This window comes from Anopheles merus, chromosome 3L, assembly GCF_017562075.2.
Source record: "Anopheles merus strain MAF chromosome 3L, AmerM5.1, whole genome shotgun sequence".
In the NCBI taxonomy this organism is placed as follows: Eukaryota; Metazoa; Arthropoda; class Insecta; order Diptera; family Culicidae; genus Anopheles; species Anopheles merus.
In genome coordinates this window covers 9,579,455-9,603,792 of record NC_054085.1, presented here as the reverse complement: position 1 = coordinate 9,603,792, position 24,338 = coordinate 9,579,455, and the positions used below count along the sequence as shown (strand labels likewise).

Below are 24,338 nucleotides of genomic sequence, written 5' to 3'. Positions count from 1 at the left end.
GCTCCCATCGTATCGTGTGTCTGACTGTCGCCGACTTTTCTGCCCACTCGCGAGGTATACCCCTTTTTGTTTTGTCCATTCGAAAGTACAGTCTCATCTCGTCACAAACGCAACGAAACCAGCAACGACGAGATTCGCCACACCACCGTGTGATCGATTGATCGATTTTTAGTACAACCTTTTCCCGGGCTGCTGGCTGTTAAATTTATTGGCTGGGCTTCCAATAAAGCCGCCAATAACGAACGAGCTTGATTGTACAATAGATTCAGGGCGGGCTCGATCGGCAATCAAGAGGCTCGCTGACAACCGGGCGCCGCTGCCCTGGCTTCCCTAAACAAATTTCCATTTTTTCGTGCCCTTTTGTCGATCAAAAGTGGGTTCACTTTCTACCGAAGGTGCGGGCGCTAATCAGGCGTAGGGAAATTTTGAAACCACAAAACAAACAAGTCGCTGCTTTTCACTTCGCAGCGGGGGACACTTCGCACAGCACGCGAGGGAGCTCGAGTCGCGGATGAAACGGCAAAATTGTGCACGATTGGAAGAAAAACTGGACCACAAAAACCCCCACACCGTCGGGCGGGCAGTAAAAATTAATAGCACCACCAATAAGTAGCGGAAAGAGTAAACACATACAAACGCGTGCGTGTCGTCGGGTACCAAACGCAGTGCGCGGGCGAAATCTTCCGAATCCGCAGCTAGAAGCGCGGCAGTTGCTGCAAGATATCTTGCACCGGGTTTTCCGTACAATTTTCCGTGCTCCTTGAGACGGGCTTTGTAGGTTGGGTTGTAAATCATTGCCCGGTGGGGCACAATTTGACAGTGTACAAGAGTCAGGAAATAGTCAAGCCGGAAGCTGAACGGAAGCAGTAGAGTGGACTATTAAACGGGAAAACAAACGTTTCGTGTTTAAATTTGACAGTATTGAACACAGTTTGATAGATTGAAGTATTATGACAGTAGTATTTGAATCTGTTTAAAATGTTCAATAAGCTTATTTTAATGTATTTAAAAAAAATAAAAGCAATTGTATGATTTTTTTTTTATTTTAAGACCAATTTATTGAGAATAGCTTGAAACTAATCACATTTGTTTAATTATTTTTGTTCTCGTTTTTATGTTTAGATGAAGAAAATAATGCGTCTCGTTCGATCACACAACTAAAAGCAGTCATAAATTGTAATTTTCTATCAAATGAAATATAGTTTCTTGTCTATTTGTCTATTCGTTTTAAAATCTGTTTCAATACAGAAACTTTTAAGAAATAAAAAACTGAACTGATTGTATAAAACATTCAAACATTGTAATGACAATTGCATAAACCAAAGTGCAAGAATCAACTGAAATCATACCACACTTCCAACAGATAAATCGTTACCGAAACAATAGAATTGGGATGCGTTCACCAGTCCTCACCTCGAGGCAATTATTTACATAATTTATCGCCATAATTATCCATCTTGTTATTTTCTAGCCAGCGCTAAAAGATCACGATAACACACGATGTTGTTGCACTGTCAACAAGCGGGAATGTGTTATTTCCCAACAATTTTGTCAAAAAAGCCCACGCCCAAACCACTTCTTTTCCCATCACTATGGGAAATGGTTTTCCATGTTTTGGTTCCAAATATTAATCAACATTTTTGTCTGTGTGTGAGGTTGTGCTGCTGTAGCAATAAACAAACATCTCGCTCGCTCACTCTCTTGTGCAATTGGAATGAATCATCGAAAATTAAGGGCCGCCAAAGTCAAACAAGCTGCAAACCGTTTTTACATTTTTTCCTCTTCACTTTGAGAAGGGAAAGGAGGAACCACACCTCCACCAAATTTTCATTTGGCATAAGATGCCCCAACAACACACACACACACTTCTTGTAATGGATTTTCACACAAAGCGGTTTTCTTTCCCGAAAACAAACGACGAAGTGCAAGACTGTCAAAAGCGCCAAACACAACTCGAGGATGGAACAATCCAATCCCCGAGCAACCGCTTTTCGGTGGATTTTTCATCTCGAACGCGCTCACGACTTTACTTTGCTGCTTCTTCTTTTCTTCCCCATCATCTTGGGGTAGGGGGTGGCGCACGCACTTCACGGTTGATGACAGATCGTGCTAACGAGCTGCTGCTTACTCACATTCCAGGAATGTGTGTGCTTTTTTTACCCAGTCGTTCTGCATGTATCAAGAAGCTGAACGTGTTGCTGAATTTTATCCAAAACACTTTTCCTGACCGTTCCTGGGAAGGGAAAATTTCACACCAAAGAAAAACCCACACAAACACATACTGGCGCTGAGTTCTTGAGAGAAGTGTGAGCGAAATTCAATTAAAACGATGTCCCGGCACGTCATGCGGCGAGCCAAGCGCCGTGTCTGCCAAATGCAGAAGAAGACTCATGCTGTGTCGACTGTGTTTTGCGTGTGTGTTTGTCATCGGCGCAACAGAATCGATTGAAGCCACACGCCAGGGCCCATATCCAAATGCTACAGTGTATTGACAGTAAAAAAGGTAAATAAATTATGCTACAAGCAACGGTAACGGACGATCGGCTATCACGTTACGCTGCCACATCCTGCTGAACGGGGATGGCAACGGTGTTTTTTTGTTTTTTGTTTTTTTTTTTTTTTTTTTTTTGCAGCACCGGAACCGACTTACTAGGTTACACAGGCTACACAGGGTAAGCTACAAAGGCAGATGACCTGTCGCACCCGCCGTCTGTGTTAGTTACACCGAAGTATCGAGGGGTTTTGGAGGGTATTAGATACAAATCCCATCGAAAGTACGCATTATTTTCGCAAATGAGGCTTATCTGGTGTTTCACGAGGGCACCAGGGAAAGACGGTGTAATGGTTTATTGTTCGGAACGGGAAGAATGTGGACTTTGTTATCTAATAGACGTTGTTGTTTGAAGTAGTGTGTGCCAGTGTTGCAGGGAAGTGGATTAGAAAAAAAACACGAGTTTATTGTTTCATATTGTAAGTCATCGCGTTGGTTAAGGCATCCCAGAAATGAATGATATTAACAAGTCCTCATACATGCATCAGCTGCATTCAAAACTCGCTGCCTGCTTTATAGAACCAGCTGTTCATCGATCAAGGTCGCCAAGAACAGCAAACATCTACATGACTCACGATTGGTCAGTCGAGGAACTGACCACCATGCAAAACACTCAAGCCCAAAACGGCACCGTCAATGATAAAATTTAAAAAAAACTGCTCATTCGCGAGATGTTTTCGCTCCATCTTTGGACGCCAGCTGCGAGCGCACAAACGTCTCGAACACAGTTACAGCAAATGAAGCAAACATGACGATCGCTTGGTTACGATCCGTTACGGTCCTCGTCGCACCAAACGCCTAGCGGCGCGACACGCAAATTGTACACTTACAGCCCTTCTGATCGGTCTATAACACAAAGCGAGCTTCTGAGGACGCGAGTAAGGAGTGAGTCAGCTATCAGGGTGATTCTTAGAATCGAATGCTGGCCGATGATCGTCAGTCAAGCATTGGATGCTACTGCTTCACAATTTAAGCACGACTTACGAAGTTAGAGTGCTGCGTAGTAGTAAGTAAAAACAGCATAAACAAAGAGCACCCTCTGTAAGTGGTAATTTATAAGCGAACGAGCACAGTACTGCGCTAAAGAATGATGGGTTGAAGCGTGTGGCGTCGCCATTTGCATCGATAATGAGGAGTTTATTCGTGTGATTATGGTCTTAATTCAATAGAGATGTAACGTGTCGATAGCGCTTAAGTCGTAATCGTTTTTATTAAATATAAATAAAGTGTTATCTTATTTCATTACAGGATCAAAATGGAGTGCGATGAAATAATATGATAAATAAAATGATCTTCAAGTGGATGAAAAAATAAGTATTTACAGTACTTATAGTCACTGCAGAGCCAATTAGAAGCCAATGCACAGGTAGCGAATTTTTGCGTGCATTCATATTCATATTAAACGAAAACAATAACGAGCGCTCATTTAGTATCATTGGCTAATGGTTGGTTCCGCGTACAGCAAGTCGTGTATTCAATTCCAATCTGGATTATTATCCAGGAAAGACTTGTTGTTGTTGTTGTTGTTAAATGTTTTCTTTATTTCTTTTCTTTTTCACGGTTTGAATGAGTACAGTTTTCGCGAGATACAACATTTTTGTTTTTCAGCGCTGTCTTCTATTTGCTCTATAGGCAGTTGTATTTTGGAGAATATGATGAAGAATTTAGTTGATTGAATGATAACTTAAAGTAAATGAACTAACCTAATTAACCTATACCTATATCAGTCCTAATTTTTATTCAAATAGAGTTCTAATCAAAGTATGATCTGACAAACGACTGTTAGTTTGTATACGAATACTATTTTGAAAGGCTATTTCTTCAAGGGTAATTGTGTTGGCTTTGTTATGAAGATGTGTTGTCCTGATGCCGTACGTTTCATTAAGGATCATTCGTAGTATTTTGTTAAGGCTTGATTGAAGGTTTTTAAGGTAGGTTTTAGCACAGTCTTTCCAGACCGGGATTGCATATGTAATAGCTGGTAAGATGATGCATTTGTAAATTGCAATTTTGTTATCCTGGGAGAGTTTGGATCTTCGGATAGAGTTTTCTAACAAAGATGGTGTTTTTTGTTATTAAATTTTGAACATGGTCGCGAAAGAGTAGCTTATGATCAAACGTTATTCCTAGGTAATTGACTGTCTTTGTCCATCTAATAGGAGTGTATCCTATTTTAACCATATGACCTGTTGGTCTAAGGAGTGTGGACCGCATTTTGTGTGGAAAGATAATGGCTTGAGTTTTACTTTCATTTAGCTTTAATTTCCAATCCTGAATGTATTGGAATATGATATTTATACATTTCTGTGCTCTATTTTTGAGTTCTAATATGGTTCTGCCTTTGACTGCAATGGCAGTGTCATCCGCAAAAAGAAACAGATTGCAGAAATGTGGGAGAGATGGTAGGTCCGAAAGATAAATGGTGAATAGAATGGGAGCCAAGATGCTCCCTTGGGGGACTCCAGCTGGGACGCTGGTAATACCAGAGGTTTGTTTCCCTAAGGTGACTCGGAAAGTCCTTTGCGATAGATAGCTCTGAACAGTTTTGATAATTTAAGATGGATTGCATTTTATAGAGCAAGCCATCATGCCAGACATTGTCAAAAGCTTTTTCAAAATGCAACTAGATGACGGCCGTGGATCTTGAGTCTCTCTTGTTGTTTGTTATGGTGTTTCGTAGACGTATTAACTGATGAATTGTAGAATGTCCTGATCGGAACCCGAATTGTTCAGGCGGAAGGATGCATAACTCTTCAATTGCATCTTTTAGCCGCCAATAAATAATTCTCTCAAAGAGTTTGCTTAAAGCTGCCAGCAAGCTAATGGGCCTGTAGCTCTCTGGTAATGTCGGATCTTTTCCAGGTTTAAGGACGGGTATAACCTTTGCGCATTTCCAACCGTCTGGAAAGTAGCCAAGTTCCATGCATTTCGTGAACACATTAGCCAGTAGTTCGATTGCGCGGGTGTGAAGCCGCTTAAGGAGGATGTTAAATATGGAATCAAAACCTGGTGCTTTCATGTTTATTAGGCTTTTACACGCAAATTTAATTTCATTGACTGTTGTTCTGGTTACGGATGGGGTGGATCCCATAGGCTGATCGAGATCAAGAACTGTGGATGAGACCAATGGTTCATGTCGGCTGTTGATGTTTTCACCGATGTGATGTGCGATGACGAATTGCTTCGCGAGTGAGTCGGTTTTTTCAGCAGATGATATAAGCGTTTGCCCATTAACTACAAAGGGGGGGACTGGTTTAGGTTTCGTCTTGCAGACTTTAGCAATCTTCCAGAAAGCATTTGAGCGTGGATCAAGTTTTCCAAGATGGTCACCAAAGTTCTTGTTACGTATTTCAGCAACTCTATATGAGATTATTCTGCCCAGCATCGCCGCTTGCTGTTTTAGAATGATATCGCCCGATCGTTGATAACGTCGTCTCAGATCATTTCTTTTAGTGATCAAGTTCTTTGTTTCTGGATCAAGTTTTATTAATTTGGTTTTAGTTATAACTGTAGGTACGCATTCGTTTTCAGCGGTCCTTATAGCATATTCCAGATTTCTTATGGCATTATCAACATAGGAAAGACTTGGGATGACTCATTCAAGTGAAATTAGGTACTGAGTGAGTGAAATATAACAAATTTATCTAACTAACAAGAGAATAATGTTAATCAAAAGAGTAGGGTTAAGTAAATTTAAAATAAAAATATATAAGAAGATGAGATAACAACGAGGTTATGACAGCAAATTAGGAGAAGATTATTAGAAGATCTCTTATCTCATTGAATAAGCACTTGTTTATCCTTTCTCTATTAAAATGTAAATACAGGATACTCTCGTAGCTACTTGTATATTCATCCTTCTCAAGTAACACTCTCTGGCCCAACAAAATCTTCCCTCGAAAAGTTACGCGCTCCTTCGCTTACACTCTGACACTGTAAAATAACAACACACCGGTTTCCCCACAATCCCATCGTCCCCCTTTATCATTATTTTCCACATCCGAAACCCTAGAAGTGCGTCGCATTCCAGAATTGGGGACCGACTTTTTTCCATGCTTCTCACTCTCCCTAGTTCTCTCTTTCTCTCTTTCTCTCTTGCTCCTTCCCTTTCTCTTTCGCTAGGTTTAACTAGACCCTTCCAGAGAGACGATTTTCGCGAACAAATAGCAAGCCCACGTATCGATTACGTACCGTGGAACTTGCCAGTATCGTCCCAGCGTTAAGGTCACTGAAGGAGATGGTGGTGGCATTTGTGTTGTGCCAAGTGAAAACTTTCCCTCGCGGAAGAATTCCATCAAAAGTTAGACCCAAAACAAAAATCTTTGGAAAACTTACCCCCAAAAACAGAGCCCTCTCTCTCCCTGTCTCTCTCGCTCTCCGTTTCGAACGAAACACATTAGCTCCAAGGGTTCAGGGTTTGTTGGTATCGATGACACGTTGAAAAGCAAATTTCCATCCCACAGGGCCCCGTGGAAATTGGTGATTGATTCCAATTTTCCAATGGATGAATCACATGCACACCTTTTTCTCGCCATTTCCTCCTCAAAGTATGAGGATTGTAAAAGCTTTTTTTGCAAGCGGTTGATTGGATCCATATAACAAGATTTGCCTATAATTGAGTTTCGAGTTCCCCTTTCTCACTCGCTAGTTCATTCACAGGAGTTGGCATTTCCCACGGTACCAGGGGAGAAAAAGAATGAAAAAAAAAACAAACAAACAGGATCAGAACAGGAAGTCTCGGTATTGTCGGTCCCCACCCGGAGGCGACATTCTATTGAAACACCCCTAACCTATGCTACGCATTTTCCACTTGCTCTGGCTCAACAACTGTACGCTCGCACTCGCTCTCTCTCTCTCTCTCTCCTTGCGCTGCCTTATCTCTCATTCTCACGGCAGCATCTCGCAGCATCTCATCTCACCCTAGCCAACTCTGACCTTGAACTTAGCAGAGAGACGCGAGAACCTGGAACACGCGCTGGAACACAGGCAGTCGCCGTAGCAAAAAAAAACGACCCCCAACCGGGGTGGCTTGCTTGGATCGAGTTGGGGTGCAACACACACACACACACACACTGGCCGTTTTGTTTGTGCGTGATGTTGCCACAAAGAAATTCCACGAGCAAATTGGAGAGAAGCTGGCAGCAAATTCCCCTCGGATGCTGTGCTGCGTTTGGGTAGTGTTTTACTCTCCCAACAAAAAACCCAAAAAAAAAAAAAATAAAGTCATAATATGCGTGTTACTTTTTCCCCCTCGGTTGTATGGAAAATGGTGTATGGGGTTTTCCATGCCAACCTTCCACGCGTGGTCTGCTTATCCCCGGTCATTAGCAAAGATCAAACGACATGGGAACGGGGGAAAATTAAGTGGAAAACAAATAAACTCGTCCTTGGCCATGCCATTGAGGGATCGAGTGGGAGAGAGAGAGAGAGAAAGAGCGAATAATAGGAATGGTTTCGTTCGATTAAAATAATAAACTGACGATGAAAGATTTCCTGCTTGTTTTGCCTCATCGTTAGCTAGGAAAAACAGACGTCATTTTCTACGCGCAAAAAGGTCACGATTGGAGCAACTTTTCCTCTCGATTACTATCTGCCGAGTTCGAGTGCTCTTTTTGTGCGTTTTCTCTTGTGGTTTGTTTTTGTTTCGTAATTTGGCAACTTTCTTATCAATAATTATCTCAGGAGCAGGCACTGCGTGTGCGAAAAGAACATCGTTTGCGCCTCGTTGAACATTGTTTTGCAATATGCGCTAATTGTTGTTCTTGGTTGGAGGAGGAACAAGAGGAATGAAGTTCTTGCTGTAGTCTGCTGCATTTTTAGCTGACACTTTAATTATCGAATTCAGGCACCGTTTGTCGCTGTGCTCATGTACTATCGCACACACCATCATCATCATCATTGTCGCCATCGCCGCACACTTTGATCAAGAGCCGCCTCGCACATGCCTTTGCTTTCTCATCTCTCACTCCTTTACGGCCACTTTGACGACAAACTTTGTTGGGGGTCTGTGTTCGGTCGGGTAAGACGTTCTACACTTTGGTTTCCGTTTTTCTTATCGCTTTTGTTTTCCCTTCTCTGGTTCCTGCAGCCCACAGCCTTCACAGGGGTCTTTGGAAGATACAAAAATCCACTCACTTTACCCATCCCGGATGCCATATGATTCTTTCAACACAAACACACACACGGACATGCACAGTGCACAGTCGCCGTCCAGAGAGAGAGAGCGCGTGATGCATCTTGGTTTGGGCCTTGAATTTTTCTTCCCGTTTCCCATTCCATCCCGTGCAGCAACTGCACATGCACACCATGCAACCATTTGACCAACTAACACATACACACGGACAGGCAGGCACAAAAGCACATCTTTCTCCCTTTTTCGATATTTCCTTGTCTTCCGTCTCTTCCATTTCAAGTGCAGCACAAAATGCACTTAGCGAAACGAAGCGCAACAAAACGCACAACCACACGCAGCTTCCTCCCTCGCAACTCGCAACCACCAGCGCATCGCCTGCGAGGGCCAAGGGAAAGGTGATACGATGCGCACCAGCAAATAGCAACAACAATAACCGACCCAAAGTAGGCAACGCTGCAACAAACAGAAAGCAACAGAAGAAAAAAAAACGGCAAACGCATTCACGTTTTCGTTGATGCACGCGGTTGCATTTCCGGACCGGACGACGATGCAGCAAAAATGGGAGAGAGATGGGCGGGGGAAGAATGTGGGGAAATATTTGCGAAAAGTGGGGCTGGTGGAAAATGTATGCAATTGGATTAATACACTGTACCAACCTACTAAATATGGTCGTAAACGGGTTACTCTGCTGGTGCTGCTTCTGCTGCTGCTGATATTTGCTCTCAACGCCACCATGCATCGCTTGCGATCTGTATGCACTTGATAGGTTGCACTTTATTGCATTGCGCGCACACACTCACACACACACACATACAACCTGAATTGCAAGGATTTTGGGGGTTTGCAATTTAATTTGTTTCGTTTTCAAAAAAAAACTGTCACCACACACACTTCCACACATCAACAGAACATATAAAATCACCGTTTTTACGCACTGGAAAAATAACACCCCACAAGCCACCAAACCTCCACAAAATTTCCCCCCTCAAGTGCACCTTGTAAAATGTAAGAAACGTTTACTGTTTTCTTTCCCCTTCCCGCTCAAATTAATGCTACGAAATGCGATTAATTTCCCGCTGTAAGAGGAAAAAACACACACACACGCTGGAGAACTTTACTTTTTCTGTTTGAACACGGCGGAGCACGCTACGACTACGAACCGGACGCGTACGAGGCGAGAGCAGAAATACGACAGAATCGGATTTGTTTTTTCTGCAATGCTCTACGCTCTCTCGGATTGTGACCGATTTGCGCGTGCCTTCCCATAGTGCTGCGGTGCTGGTTTGGCGAGCGAGGATAAACGCAAAACTGTGTGTGAGAAAGAGAAAAAGACAGCGATGTTGAGAGGAATCGAAAGATGCTGTAGAAGTGGCGGCTTCTACAATGTGCGAGAGTGAGGTGCACCATACTAGGGAGCTTTTTGTCTCGCTTTATCCTACTTTGAGCAGCCAACGAATGGTAGTGATCCACACGGGGAAATTTTAACTTCAATTTAGTTGAAAGAGTTTTTAATAATTGTTTTATTTTTATTTAAAATTATGCTCAAATTCTCACGGATATTGTATTTATTCCCAAATTGATGGTAAATGGTGTTTCATGGCTTTTTTTATAACATCCAATACCATATGTATGCACTCAAAAAATTGAAGAAAATTATAAAAATCTTAGTTTTGAGCCAGCTAAAACATCTTGCCTCCATACACCTTGGCACACCGAGAAACGTCAAAGGCCGAATGTTTCGTTTGTTTACATTGCATACTGAGCCAAACAATTGCTCCCTACCCGTACAAAACGATTATTTCGGACACACTTGTTTCCCGGCTATTTCGGCAATGAACGAGACAAGGAAGCGATCACGGAAGAAGGTAGGTGGAACCAGTGCACTTCAGTTTTACCCATCCTTCTCACCATTGGACCTGTGCTGTGCTTTCCAGACGATCTGGATGACCGAGGACGAAACGTTGAATCTCATCTCGGTCATACGGGAGCATCGGTGCCTGTGGGACCGGACGTACAGGATCAACAACCAGCAGCCGAGCCGGGACGAAGCGTGGGAGACCGTCTCGCAAACCGTGGGCTGCAGCGCATACGATCTGATGGAAAAGTGGCGATCGCTGCAGTCCTCGTACAGGAAATGCAAAATGCGTTGCAGTAAGGCTTCTTCTCGAGTGTTACATATGGAGTAGAAATGTTTTGTGATGTGCTGTGCTTAATTTTAGGAACTGTTGGACCCGACTCGGTAACCTGGGTGTACTTTCCAGCCATGAAATTCCTGGACGGGCCAAACGACGACGAAGAACAGAGCAGTATAAATGTAAGTAAAAGCAAGCGGGACCAGTAACGAAAGCACCAGTTGATTATGACAACATTTCGCTATAAATTCTCTCTCACTTTTACAGCCTCGAAAGATGCGTGTGGTGTGCAAAGGTCCCAACAATATTAATCCAGTGCGCAAATTGAAGCTAAAAATGCGAAGGGTACTATTTATAAACATTTCCTTCGATCGTTGTGTGCTTTAACATACGCTTCTATTTCGAATATTTCCACAGAACCTATTTCCAAACAGCGTCACACAACGACAACCGATGCAAGACAACCCTCCCACGGCATTGAATCAACCCGAGCCACCCGTCGATGGTGTAGTAAAAAATGAACCGGCAATGGATTCACCATCTCCACCAGCACCGCCACCCGATTTCGCTGCCGCTCACAATGAGGTTGAGAGATTGGAAGAATGTTCAGCTCGCCCTCCCGAACCGAAACAGATTCCTCGCAACCAAACGCACCATTCGATCAGTATTCAACCGCATGCCGTCGGCGAACAGGATGAAGACTTTTTCTACGTACAAGGCGTAGCGTACCTACTGAAACAGTTTCCGGCTCCAGTGAAACGAAAGCTTCAGATTGAAATTCACGACCTGATCGTAAAGGCGCAGAAGCGGCAGTACGAGCAACAGTTCGGAGATTCATTTGACTAATGGCAAACAAGTACAAGCAGATGATACGCGAATGACATGACTTATTTTAATTGATTGAACTCTGAAAATATGGAAAGGAAACACAGCTCGTGACAGATATGGAATGAAGATGGAATTAAGATGAAAATAATTGGATAACAAATGAAAATAAAACTTCAACAACTCAAACCGATCCTTTGTTCTTTTCCTATTCACATTCATAAACACCCTGATCGACACACCTTTCACTCATAACCTTGGTCTTGGCTTTGATCTGTCATCAGTGGAATGTTTACATCCACTACGGACACTTTGTTGTCATCGCTTTTCTCCTTCTGCTGGTTTTGGGCGAATTATTTTGCACGCATTCCATAAATTAACGCCGGAATTCTAACAAAAGGTGATAAAAAAAACTAATATAAAATGAACAGAACAGTGAAGCCGCGCAAGAAAAAAGTGAGTGCAAAGTTCGGTCGCTCAAGCAAATTGCAGAACCATTTCCAACACTCTTTGTTTGTTTGTTTTGTTTTTTCCAGAGCATAGAAATGACACGGGAAGAGACGCTCTACTTCATTGAGGAGCTCAAAAAGCACCATTGTCTATGGGATCGCAACGACGAGGGCCACAAGGACAAGCATGTGCGTGACACGGCCTGGGGCGAGCTTTCCGTCAAGCTGGGCTACAGTGCGGACGATCTGGTGGAAAAATGGGCCTCCCTACGCTCATCGATGCGCCAGTACCGATGCACGATACGGAAAAGGAATGCGGCTGGCAGTAAGTGCGAAGCGGTCACTGCGGTTAGTTTTCCATCGGCGTTTTGCTAAAAAGGGTTTTTGCGTTTTTTTTCCCTTTCCCAGTTGACACCCGGCTGCCGTTCATCAAGTGGCCCTACTTTTCGGCCATGCTGTTTACGGTAAGCGAAGAGCTGGAAGGTTTAGAAGACAGTCCTATGATAGCGGTAAGTGTGCCGGCGTTTTGCTGTTGTTGCAAACTCTCTAGTCGTGTCGTAAATACAATTTCAGCCACCGACAAGGATCCGGCTACCGCGAGCAGACCAGGATGAAGGCGAAACAAGTCCATCGAAACGGACGAAACTGGAGGACGCATGCATGGAGGAATCGAATTCAGAAGAGGTTAGAGTGCAAATGAAAGACTACTATATTCAACACTATCTTATAAATAACTTTTTATTTGTAATCTTTTTTTTTTTTTCAAGCTGCCCACAAGCTCCACAACAACGCAAGAAGTGGGTGAGCTAGTGATTAAACGAGTAAGTACTTTGCGATCAACCCTGAAAGAGGAATACAGTTTCCGTACAGAAAGTAGTGCTGCAAAATCTCATGAGCATCACGAGATGTTCACCAACGAAAACAATGAACAGTGAACATATCCGTGGTAGCTTGATGTTCATTGCTAACACTCAATGAAAGTGCATCATACCGCGAAATGAACTTAATGCAATGGGAATTGGACTCTATAGCACCCTTGTTGGACAAATCCCATAGGAATTTCCAAGGAGCCTGTCCAAAAGGGATGCCCAGAGCCCAATTTCGATCGTATGTAGTTCACTTCACATAAGAATGTGTCAAGGAAGTGTCCTACAACTTTGATAACCCCTGTAAAACCCTATAATGCCGGTGCAATCATAATTATTATTTTTTCTGTCTGTGAACAGTGTTGCAGTGTTGTCAGTCACCAACACTCATGATTGAAATGAAGCTCAAATCAGATCACGTACACAACTGAGATGGTCCGAGGTGAGACTCAAACAGTTGATGGACCGATCACATGTTTGATGACATCTTGCTTAGCACTCAACTCTTGGTCACTCACTTGGTCACGACATCTACTGTCTGTGATAATCATTCTTGGAATATACTTGACGTGTCATTAGCAAAAAAATGAGCATGCTTTCTCGATTCGCCTGCTTTGATTGTCTGTCGGGTCAAACAGAGCGAGAAAACATGCTCATTTTGTTGCTTGAGACCACTCGCAAGCACCGCATATCCCCCATGATGATCGTGATGATCACCGACTGAAAATGTCGCGACCAAGTGACTGACCAAGAGTTGGTTGCACAAAATGTCACCAAGCATGTGATGGTCGCACCAACTGTTTGAGTCTCATCGCTAATCATCTCAGTAGAATCATCACTCGTGACGCTGACATGGATTTTGTTTCAGCCGGAATTTGTCACGACTATGACTGTGACATTTTGCAGAACTGATGTGATTTGCAGTGCCATTTTGCAGAACTGAGAACTGAACTGACTTTGAGTATCACTGTTATCTGGTTATCACAATTGAGTACGTGACGCTGACATGGAGTTTGTTTCAGTCAGATTTTTTTATGACATTGATAGTGACATTTTGCAGCACTGATAGAAAGTTTTCATTTCACTCACCATTACCCCCCACTCCTCTCTCGAAAAAAAACAGGCACCACCCCCCGCACTGATTAGGCCAGTGAAGCAGTCCAAGCTGATTGCCAAGCCGCGCTACAGCATGGCACCGGAATTTGTTGCGGTCAAGGCGGAACCACGGTCGCGCTCGCCGTCACCGGCCCCGGGCGAGGTGCGCGGTTGCAATATACTGCACACACAGGACGAGGACGAGATATACGGGCACAGTGTGGCGCTGCTGCTGAAACAGTTCTCGGCCAAGACGAAGCGAAAGCTGCGCATCCAAATACACGACCTAATAGCGAAGGCGCAGAAGCACGCGTTCGAGAAGCAGTTCGGTGTGCCTTACGATGGGAAAAAATGATAGCTTCCAAGGAAGGCGCACAGCAGCAGCAGTAGTGTGTAAGGAAATAGAGTATTATTAAGTTGTTTTTCGAATGTATGACGAGCATTTAGCAGACGCCACAAACCCCACAAATTGTGAAGGATTATGTTCCGTGTATTTTAAGGATTTCGTTATCCTTCGTTTCAACAATGAGAGCGCGAGAGAGAAAATAGTAACAAGAGTAATACATGTCTACCACACCGACAATTGGCTAAATCACACTATTAAACAGATTTGATCCATAGTGACACGCGCACGGTGTGCGGTCTTGTCGTTGTTTTTGCCTACGCAATGACCCACCCCCACCTTCCCCAACACTTACCTTTGGTAACGATACAACATATAAACGTAGAACCCCTCCTTCCAGCACCCTACCCTACAAGCCCAACACGAATGGATTAATTTATACGGCAATTTCTTCCCCTTATCCTGACACCCCCCTTCAGCCGTCCCACTTTCTAGTATGGAATTTGATTCTGATAATACTGGATCATGTCGTACGTGCGCGTGCGGAAGTTTTGGTACGAGTTGCGTATCACGCCGAGCATGTGGGCGGCCGCCTCCTTGCTGTTCTTGGTCGGCACGAACCGCTGCTTCAGCAGCGTGATCGTTTGCCCCCGGAAGCAGGGCAGCCCGGTGTCGAGCATCAGCGACACCAGCGTCACGATCGCGTCCTGGTACGGGCGGATCGCGAGGAACGACTGGACGCACAGATCGCAGAACCATTTGAACGGGGCCGCCTCCATCTTGCCCCCCATCACCATCACCATCTCGTCCGTGAGCTTAAGATCCGGCTCGAAGCCAATGTTGCCACCCGGGGACGATTCAAACATGAAGCCAAAGTCTAAAAAGAGGGAAAACAAATTGAATAAAAGTTCGTTCCAAATGTACCAATAAAGTGGAGATTTTTTCGAGAGCGAGCGAATATATTACCGATATGAATAATATGGCCATCCTTGTCGATCATGATGTTGCCGTTGTGGCGATCCTTTATCTGCAGCAGGTACCCGATCACCGAGTAGGCGGCCATCGATTTGACAAAGTTGCTGCGGGCCGACTGGAACTCTTTGGACGTTTCGTCCCCGTACTGGTGCAGGAAGTACTCGTACAGCCCGAAATCGGTCTGCCGGCCCAGCTGGTCGCGTGATTTCGCGTTCGGCACACACTCGATCACACCACACTGGGGTGGGGGAAGGAGCGAAACAAAAGAGTATTAATAGACAAATTCAAACGATATCACACCAATTTCCGCTCCACTTACCCCGGGCGCTGTGGCGACGACACGGTACGGGAACAGGTACAGCTCCAGCCCAACCTGCTGGAACACGTTCTTGAAGATCGAGATCACCTGCAGCGCCAGCATGTCCTGCCGCACATCGTCACCGACCTTAAAGATGGCCGCCTGCCACGCTTCCGGCCCAAGCGAGTTGAGGCGCGGCCCGTCGATCTGCGAGTCCGGATTGTTCGACACCTCCATCGCCATCGTTTCCAGCTCGGTGATGCCGCAGCGCTGCACGCGGAACCGGGCCAGGTACGGCGCCTTCGCCGCACTCTGCATCGGTGTGCCGCTGTTGTAGTCGATGTCGAGCACCATCGCTTCCGGGTTCGAGGGAAGGTAGCAGCCCGACTGGACCTTGATGCGGCTGAGCGCCTCCAGGCAGGCCTTCTTGCGCGCCTGGCCCTTCGGGAACGAGCGAATCTCGCCGCTGACGGCCGTAATTTTGCCGAAGAAATCAAACTCCCGCTCGTAGAACCGCTTGGCCGGGCCGGACAGGGACGAGATGATGTTTTGCGAGAGCGATTCCAGTGCGTCGTAAAGTGCTGGAGGGGAAATGAGAGAAAATAATGAAAAGAATAAAAAGAAGTAAAAGGAAAGTGATGTGCTTTTCCTTACAGTCACGATGATGCATCTCCTCGTCGATGTACATGTTGGTCTGCATGTTCCAAACGAGCTGGTGGGCCACAATTTGCGACCGTTTGGAGATGTGCTTGATCAGCTCCGTCACATAACCCATCTGGAAGAGGGCAAAAAACGAACAAATTATTCGTTTTTCTAATACTCCTAACCTAGCCGGTCTCATGGTACAGTCGTCAACTCGTACGACTTAACAACATGCCCGTCATGGGTTCAAGCCCCAAATAGACCGTGCCGCCATATGTAGGACTGACTATCCTGCTATGGGGGGAAATCAATAAGTCACTGAAAGCCAAACCCACAAGTGTGTTGGCAGGCCTTGACCGGCATCGGTTGTTGAGCCAAAGAAGAAGAAGAAGAATACTCCTAACCAAGAATGTCCCTCTAACGGCTTACCGTATCGTGTCGTAACGCTTGCACCAGCTGCGGAATGTACGGCAGGACCGCTTCGGCCGGGTACGAATTGAGCGTCTTCACCGCGTACTGCGCCGTCAGCGGATGGGTCGGATACTGGCGCGAAAAGTACGACAGCGCCTGTATCGGGTTCACCCGCGCCCACGTCAGCATGTACACCAGCTCGGGCGCTTCGTTCAGCACCGTCTTGGTGGTGACGAGATACTTGAGCGCCTCGGGAATGTGCACCGCTGCCATCGGGTCCGAACAGACCAACCGGGTCACCTCGTCCTCGATCGTTTCCGCATTGCGGATGCGCTGAGGCAAAAACACTGCCAGCGCCGGATTGTACGACCAAGCCAACCGCGTGAAGTCACGCCAAACGTTCAGCTTCATCGGACGTGCCCTCCACTCCGCCACGGACTCTTCGCCCGGGATTTGCAGCTCGGGCAGGGCGAGTGGATTGGCCCAAATCAGCATAAACTCAATCTCAACGGCCAGCAGCTCCAGGATCAAATTGCGCTTCTTCATGTAATCCTTATCGTACGCATCCTTCGGGTACGGTGGACGCTTGATGCGTGCCGATCGCTTCGAAAGCGTCGACGTCGAGTGCGGGATCGTGTTGTACCAGCCGGCATTACCGCTGCTCGTCGAACGGGCCACCTCACTACCGGCCAGCGAAACCGTATCCAGCGACACCTTCTGCACGGACAGATTGACCGACGCCGTGTGCAGCTCGTAATCGCTCACCTCCGACGCGACGAGATGCTTCTTCTCGCTGCGCATCGTCTGCCAGAACTTGAGCAGTATCGCAATGTCCTCGAGCAGCGCCTCGCGTGGCTGACTCGGGCAGAGCTGCGGCCCGCAGAAGTAATCGAGCGCGTTAGCGTAGATCCGCTCGCGCAGTATGTTACGCGCAAGCGATTTGGGAATAGTGTTGCCCTGCAGCAGCGACAGTCCACACTGGAGCAGCTTGAACCGGCACCCCACGGTGGAGATGTGCCGATTTTGCTTGAAATCCCTGCTGAACGGTAGACAGCGGTGAAGCAGCATACAAAACATTTCCACCTTGTCCCGGTTGCAGTACTTGGCCGTGTCGACCATCTCCGATAGCAGCTGCAGCCAGATCAGATGCGGCGCAACGACGATTGGCTTCGGCACCAACCGGCAGCCTTCGTACGCAGCGAGCGGACTCGTCACATCGTGCTCCTCCGAAAACAGCCCCATGCGCTTGTCGAACGTCGTCTGCCACGCGGTCACCATCTCCTGTATGAAGCACAGCTCCAGATCCTGCCGGGCGGTCAGTATCCACTGCCAGCACTCGACCGCCGTCTCCATCGCGCTCTCGGTGAACAGCTGCACCTGCGAGGAGGAGATCGCGTGCAGCAGCTTCCGGTTAGCGCTCGAGCACAGTATCAAGTAGGCGGTCGCGCGCCACAACGCTCCACGATGCTTCGGGTCGCTCTTCTCCGCACAAGCGTCCCACACGTCCCGCACGAGCCGATCGGCCAGTCCCTTCTTCTCCTCATCCTCCAGCACGGACAGCAGGCCGGAAATCTCACCCGCGTACTTGCTGCGCAAGCAAAGCACCGACACAAACTTCGAAGTGTCACTGTTAACGCAGTGCGGTCGCTTTGTCGCCGTCGGAATCGTTGCGTTCGCTACCCACGTGTGCAAAATCGAATCAACGGCCAGCGCCAAGCCGCTGTGGTTCGAAAGGCTCGTCGATGGCACCTGATTCGGGTACTCCTGCAGATGGCTGCGCGTTGATTTCGGTGCCCATTTCATCGCCTCATTCACGATGCCCTGGCACCGGTCGGCGAAATCCTTCACGCGGCTTTCCCGCGCCGGCAAACTATCCATCAGCTGCAGCGTGTAGGGCGTCGAGTTGACACGCAGCGTCGGCGTCTCCTCGTTCGGGTCGAGCGTGAGCGAGAACGCTAGCAGCTGCAGCACGTCCAGCATGCACCACAGCACCTTCCGGTTCCAGAGCAGGTGCGGGAACTTGTCGACCAGCTGGGACAGGTACTGGTCCGCCACCAGCTGAATTTGCTTGTGGATGTGGTTGAAGTAGACGAGCAGCAGCATCGCCTGCGATTCGAGCACCTTCTCGCGCACCGAGTCCTGCGCCAGCAGCACGCTGCGGAACTTCTCGAACACCTGATCGCCAATGCAGCGCACACACTGCCACATGCCGTACTTGTCCTTCAGCAGCGCATTATCGCACAGGTAGCTCAGGATCGGTTCCAGGCTCGGCTCAGACGCGTTCTCCACCCGCAATATCTCCAGCCAGTACACGCTCAGCAGGTAGGCGCACTGCGCGAACGTGAGCTTGTTGATGCAGGCCGTGATGTCCGCGGGCGGGTGGTCGAGCAGCAGCAGTATTTGGTTGCGCAGCTCCATCAAGCTAACGCTACCGGACCGGATGGCGGAGGTGTAGTTTAGCTCGCGCATCTCCGACCGGTGGGCGGTTTGGGAGATGAGCAGGGGCGATTTGGCCGCTATCTGCTGCACGCCCTGGTACCAGTCGGACGGCCAGAGGCGCGAATTGGTGAAGCCCATCACCACGCAGTACAGCCAGAAGTCTTTGAACAGCTTGTGCAGGCGCTGCTTTGGGTTTTTGATCGGTGGAAGTCGTCGCACCAAGACCTGAGGAAGGAAACAAACGGTTAATGTTTTGAAAAGAAGAGGATAAATGGAAGCATTCCTCTTACCGCAATCACTGGAATCAGCATGCCGAGGTTGCCCGCACTCGAGCTAGCCTTCTGCGCACCGGACGTACTGTCCGAGGACCGTTCCGCCTCCAGCCCGATCTGCACGAACAGCTCCAGCAGCTTCCCGAGCAGGTCCAGCATCTCCAGCTCGCCCTGTATGTTGGCGGCAATGTTCGCGAGCGCATTAACGACCGCATCCGACACGTGGTGGTACGATTTCCTGTAAACACTGTTTCGTTTTTTTTAAACACCGACACAACGAGCAGCACAGCAGCACGGAAGTGTAGGTGTAGGTGATGGTGGGGGTCGTGGTGGTGTACCGTGGCGGAAGCAAAAATTTTGAAAATTTTAAATGACTGATTCAGACGAAACACAGATGACAAAGAGAGTGGCAAAAACAAAAATTGGGCAAACGACAACAAAATGCAAAATCTTGACCACCGAGTGGTCTGTGTTGTTACGCTTCTCTTGACGCACTAGTGAGGGATGAGTTCCATTTCCGGGGTGAGTCAAACAACCACACCAACAAGCCGGGTCAGTCACTCGGGTGTACGGAGATGGAGAAGAAAGTAGACACAGACGCAGGCAGAAGATAGAAAGAGTACGTAGCATGCAACAGAAGATCAACGAAACGGAGAAAGGGAAGAGGATGTAGTCTGAAATGTCTTGAGATACTTAATAATATCATTTGTAGAGGAAGATTCGGCAGGTGATATAGTTAGTTTGCAAAAAATGATTTGAGGAGAAAAAATAAAAAGAGGAAATTTTTACATAAAATGAAATGATATGCATGATGCTAACGAAAACAGTGAAAGATCGAAAATGAATTCCAATTAGAGCACACACACACACACACGTAGAATGGATATAGAATGAATGATTGAAAGAAGGAGGCATTCTTCCCCAAGAAAAGCCTACTCGTCTCCTCGCACACATTACCTTTGCTCCGGATTGGTCGAGTAAGCGAGCGACGCGGCCTGCACGGTGACGCGCGAGAACATTTTCATAATCTCCTCAAACACCTGCGGCTCACACTTGGAGATGATCATGCAACCGAGCTGATCGACGATCAGCACATTCTGCTCCGATGGTACCTTGCAAAAGCGTTGGATGAAAAACTGCAATATGTTGTTGGTCGTTTTCGGCGTGTCCTTGAGCGCGACCGCCACGTGCCCCAGCATTACGATGATGTTGAGCGACACTAGGCTCGATTCGCTTTCCTGCTTTTCGGCGGTAAACAGACGGTTGGACACGTTCGCTACGAGGGCCGGCACACAGTACTGGTCGAGGGCGTGTGCTGCCCGTAGCGCGATGCTCAGATTTTCGATCGCTGCATCGCGCAACGCTTCGAATGCTTCCTGGGCGGACTTGGTCAGTCCTTTCGGTTTGGTGGCGTGATCGAACGCTTTGAAATCGGAGCCTTGTACTGTAGAAAGCAGAGAAATGGGGAGAGCATTGTTAGATTTTTTGTTTGGGGAAAGAAGGGGTTAAACTTAGTGTTGGATAAATCTGATTCAGATACATGACTCTGAATGAATCTTTGAAATTATCAATGATTCAATTCAATGAATCTGAATCTCGGTTGGCAAGATTCAGAAATCTCCAGGGATTCAAGAGTCTCAAGGGACTCATAAGATTGATAGAGCTTGAGCTTGTTATGAACGTAACGATATTGTTGTTTGTACAAGTTTGTTTTGTTACGACGGGCATGGTTGTTAAGTCGTGCGAGTTAACCACTGTACCATAGGATCGCGCAACTACAATATTTTGGAAATCATTCATGTTAAAAGATTCATAAATCCCTGGAGATGTATTAATCTTAAAAGATTCGGGAATCTTTCAAAATTCATAAATCCTTGGAGATTCATGAATCTTCTTCCGACAAGAGAGATTCATGAATCTTTAGAGATTCGATACGAGATTAGAATCACTCATTGATATGAATGAATCTCAACGCAAGATTCATAAAACCCAACTCTAGTTTAAATGCCCCGCTCAATGCTACTTACCCACGATTCGGAAAGGAGCGTTCTCTTTGTCCTTCTTCGTTTGTGCTTGCGATTGCACGTGAAGCTTCGTTAAGATTGGGCTCGGATCGACCAGGAAATCCCGCAGGTAGGATATCGAGGTGCCCGCAATGTTGGGGAACTTTTGCGCCAGCTTGCCTAATCCCTACAAACACACACACACACAAACACGTGGTCAATTTAAAAATTTACATTAAATGGGTAAAATACATTACCTCCAAGCAAACCATTAGCAGCGGCATATGATCCATCACCACCTTGTGGCCGAGCACCGAGTTGAGCTTCTGGTACAGCCGACTGCACAGCTTATCGGCCTCTGTATGTGGGAGAAAGGTTTCCGATTAGATGATTTCCGAACTCCAAAAAATGCTATCAACTCTCATCCGAGCAGAGCGTTGCGCAATCAAATCGGACAGAAGCAGGTTGAGAGGATCAACTTCAACACAACCAGGCAGCAACCGCATTGCTTTGCGTGTTGTGAGTTCATTTTTTCGTTGTTTTTTTTTTCTTTGTTCATTTGTACAAAAAACATACCCTTCCACCTGTCCAAAGCGAAATCCCCCGACAAAACTGTAGCAACATGAAACACGGGCATTATGTATAAAACAACGCAATGAAGGCAAGTAAAAGAAACAGAAGTAAAATAAGAAAGAAATAAGGCAACATATACATATATATGAACAGGACACAGAGCAGCAACACAATCAATCAATCAATCAATCAGAAATCAAATCAAATGAAACCAAATCAAACTCGGCAACGCAAATAAAACAAAAAAAAAAGAAAACGAAAGAAACCAAACCACCAAAATCACCTAAACCCATCGTGAACGATAAACTTTCTTGCAGATACGTTAGCAGGTCGCACAAGTTGTCGACTGGAACCAATAGAACATGGGTGGTCAGAGTGCGGAAAGGAGTGTTCGGCCGATTGTACCGTGTTTTAGGTAAATACAATGAGCAATGTGTGTGTGTAGGTGTGTGTTACGGTGTGAGATTGTGTTTGGATGTCCGGGTTAAGCTCAAACCGTACCTGTTTCATCGCCGATCGCCCAGACGAGCAAATCGACGCACGCCGCATTGGCCATCACGTTGATCTTGTACTTGTTGACGACGATGTTGCTAGGATCACGCACACGATCGATGGCATCGTGCTGTTTGTTTTGCAGCTCGGTTTGGCCGATTAGGAACAGGCGCTTAACAAACTCCTGTACATCCTTCGTGAAGGGTGTCGGTAAGTCTACAATTTAATGGAAAGCAGTATTAGTAATCGATTCTTCTAATCCGTTCGCCTCAAACCCCTCTCACCTGTTTGATTTTGCAGTATCTCGCGCAGCAACGTCACCATCACCAGATTGATCGTTTCCGAGAAGCTCTTATACCCGTACGGTTTGATCTGATTCAGCGCGTATATATCGCCCGCCTGTTCGTCCAGATGTTCGAGCGTCTCCTTCGTCAGCAGCTTCTTCGCCAGCGCAAAGATCGTCTGCAGATGGTTGATCGGAAACTGGAGCCGATCGTTCTTCTCCATCGAGTCGCAGAAACGCATGTTCGGGAACTGGTTAAAGCTGGAGCCATACTTTGCGAAAAAGTACGTCGTCGGATCGTACGGCACGGAGTAGAACGAGCTGAGCTTCTTCCGGCTGCTGTGGATTGACTTTTCCGTCTCGCCCGCATCGACGGACAGGCTGCCCGACATCGATCGTGGTATGATCGAGCGGAACTGGCTCACGCTTGTGCTGTCCTTCGCGTCCGCGGAAAGGGGCGTTTCGGCCGACTTTACGACGAGTATTTCATCCTTTGGAAAGAGTCGGCAGAGTAGGGGCGGGTCACACGCGGCATAGCGGCCCATCGAGCGGCTCAGTCCGAGCAGCAATGGAACGGTCGCTTTACATAGGATGATCGGGGGCAGCGTGCTGCTCTCCTTGCTGCCCTTGATCATGTTCGTTAGGACTGTCAGCACCTCCACCTGGATGAGGATGATCTCATCGCGATGCTCTGGACATCCGACGGCAATGTCGGACAGCAAGCTGTTCAGGCAGAAGGCAAACTTTTCCGCCGTAGGTATTTCTGTAACAAGGCGCGTTTTGTAACGTGATACACATTGCGTAAAGTTAATTAAATCACCACCATGCACCAAGTACCACCAAGGGAATTGCTTCCGGGAGGGTGGCAGGGCAGAATTTAACACTCACTATCGATTTTGTTGGGCTTGACGTCATCGATCCATACGGCCTTCGGGAGTGCTTTGGCGAGCCGCAGCAGGTAGGGGATGATTTCCTTCGGATACTGATAGCCACTCTCCAGGAAGTACAGCCCGAGGGCGATGACCGCATCCTGGGCCCGGGCATCGAGACAGAACACTCCGGCCGCATTTTCCTGCGGACAGTACTTGAACAGCGTTTGCACCTGCGAAAAGACACCAACAGCAGCAAGAAACACAGCAGAATGACTCAGGGGCTCCAGCGATTCGATGGGGGACACACACAGCTAGCTACATACCTTTTCCCATGGCGTGGGCTTTATCATGGCCAGTACACGGGCCAAACACTGGACGGTTTTTTGGAAGGAAAAGCGCTCATTTCCCACCATGGCTGCGGAGGATATTTTTATCGCTGCCTTTTATCAGCTTCACTCTGCTCTGCCTGTGTGCCTGACTGGTCCAATTTTCGATCCCGTTTTTTTATTTACTTTTTTCGTGTGTTGACATTTGGATGATGACGGCACAGCGGATTCGAGCAGTGTACTCGAATGAGGAAAAAAACGAATTTATAATTTTCAAACGAAAAGCAAATAGTGATGTGAAAAATGTTCAAAATTTTTAAATTCTGCTTTTTATATTTTTATTTAATTATTTATCATT

General features: G+C 46.7%; 4 protein-coding genes across 7 annotated transcripts in view; 2 read left to right on the top strand and 2 right to left on the bottom strand.

Moving 5' to 3' along the window:
- LOC121600543 (serine-rich adhesin for platelets) overlaps positions 1-9,880 on the bottom strand; it is a 62,985-nt gene extending 53,105 nt beyond the window's left edge. The window contains exon 1 of the mRNA XM_041929225.1: positions 9,803-9,880. The gene's annotated coding sequence lies outside the window, so the exon portion shown is untranslated. The remainder of the gene's footprint in view (positions 1-9,802) is intronic.
- An 86-nt stretch (positions 9,881-9,966) lies between these two features.
- Positions 9,967-11,822, top strand: LOC121600545. Its single transcript, XM_041929228.1, has 5 exons — positions 9,967-10,549; positions 10,619-10,835; positions 10,904-10,998; positions 11,084-11,161; positions 11,234-11,822. Exons 1-5 carry the CDS (start codon positions 10,271-10,273, stop codon positions 11,660-11,662), a joined length of 1,098 nt encoding a protein of 365 aa, XP_041785162.1. The 5' UTR covers positions 9,967-10,270; the 3' UTR covers positions 11,663-11,822.
- Positions 11,823-11,937: 115 nt separating this feature from the next.
- Positions 11,938-14,481, top strand: LOC121598683. Its single transcript, XM_041925879.1, has 6 exons — positions 11,938-12,097; positions 12,178-12,415; positions 12,499-12,599; positions 12,664-12,774; positions 12,858-12,911; positions 14,080-14,481. Exons 1-6 carry the CDS (start codon positions 12,065-12,067, stop codon positions 14,404-14,406), a joined length of 864 nt encoding a protein of 287 aa, XP_041781813.1. The 5' UTR covers positions 11,938-12,064; the 3' UTR covers positions 14,407-14,481.
- A 39-nt stretch (positions 14,482-14,520) lies between these two features.
- Positions 14,521-24,161, bottom strand: LOC121598682 (phosphatidylinositol 4-kinase alpha). Of its 4 annotated transcripts, none has more exons than XM_041925874.1 (14): positions 23,978-24,161; positions 23,671-23,884; positions 22,784-23,545; positions 22,509-22,715; positions 22,291-22,353; positions 21,692-21,792; positions 21,459-21,621; positions 20,389-20,875; positions 19,450-19,678; positions 16,739-19,384; positions 16,322-16,442; positions 15,689-16,248; positions 15,361-15,607; positions 14,521-15,271 (listed from the first exon to the last, which is right to left on the bottom strand). In XM_041925874.1, the coding sequence occupies exons 1-14, from the start codon at positions 24,065-24,067 to the stop codon at positions 14,886-14,888; spliced, it is 6,276 nt and encodes a 2,091-aa protein (XP_041781808.1). In that variant the 5' UTR covers positions 24,068-24,161; the 3' UTR covers positions 14,521-14,885. The 4 variants fall into 4 exon arrangements, with proteins under 4 accessions (XP_041781808.1, XP_041781810.1, XP_041781811.1 ...); XM_041925876.1 differs by having other exon boundaries at positions 19,450-19,669; XM_041925877.1 differs by lacking the exon at positions 22,291-22,353.
- Between the last annotated feature and the right edge of the window lie 177 nt (positions 24,162-24,338).

Excerpts from the sequence above, each read along its gene's own strand:
- LOC121600545 (XM_041929228.1), top strand. The coding sequence starts at position 10,271 with ATGGTGTTTCATGGCTTTTTTTATAACATCCAATACCATATGTATGCA. Across the intron at positions 10,999-11,083 it reads AAGAACAGAGCAGTATAAAT|CCTCGAAAGATGCGTGTGGT; the intron begins GTAAGTAAAAGC and ends TCACTTTTACAG. Across the intron at positions 11,162-11,233 it reads TGAAGCTAAAAATGCGAAGG|AACCTATTTCCAAACAGCGT; the intron begins GTACTATTTATA and ends ATATTTCCACAG.
- LOC121598682 (XM_041925874.1), bottom strand. The coding sequence starts at position 24,067 with ATGGTGGGAAATGAGCGCTTTTCCTTCCAAAAAACCGTCCAGTGTTTG. Across the intron at positions 21,622-21,691 it reads TGCTAATGGTTTGCTTGGAG|GGATTAGGCAAGCTGGCGCA; the intron begins GTAATGTATTTT and ends GTGTGTTTGTAG. Across the intron at positions 15,608-15,688 it reads TCGTCGCCACAGCGCCCGGG|TGTGGTGTGATCGAGTGTGT; the intron begins GTAAGTGGAGCG and ends CCCCCACCCCAG.
- LOC121598683 (XM_041925879.1), top strand. The coding sequence starts at position 12,065 with ATGAACAGAACAGTGAAGCCGCGCAAGAAAAAA. Across the intron at positions 12,098-12,177 it reads TGAAGCCGCGCAAGAAAAAA|AGCATAGAAATGACACGGGA; the intron begins GTGAGTGCAAAG and ends TGTTTTTTCCAG. Across the intron at positions 12,775-12,857 it reads AGGAATCGAATTCAGAAGAG|CTGCCCACAAGCTCCACAAC; the intron begins GTTAGAGTGCAA and ends TTTTTTTTCAAG.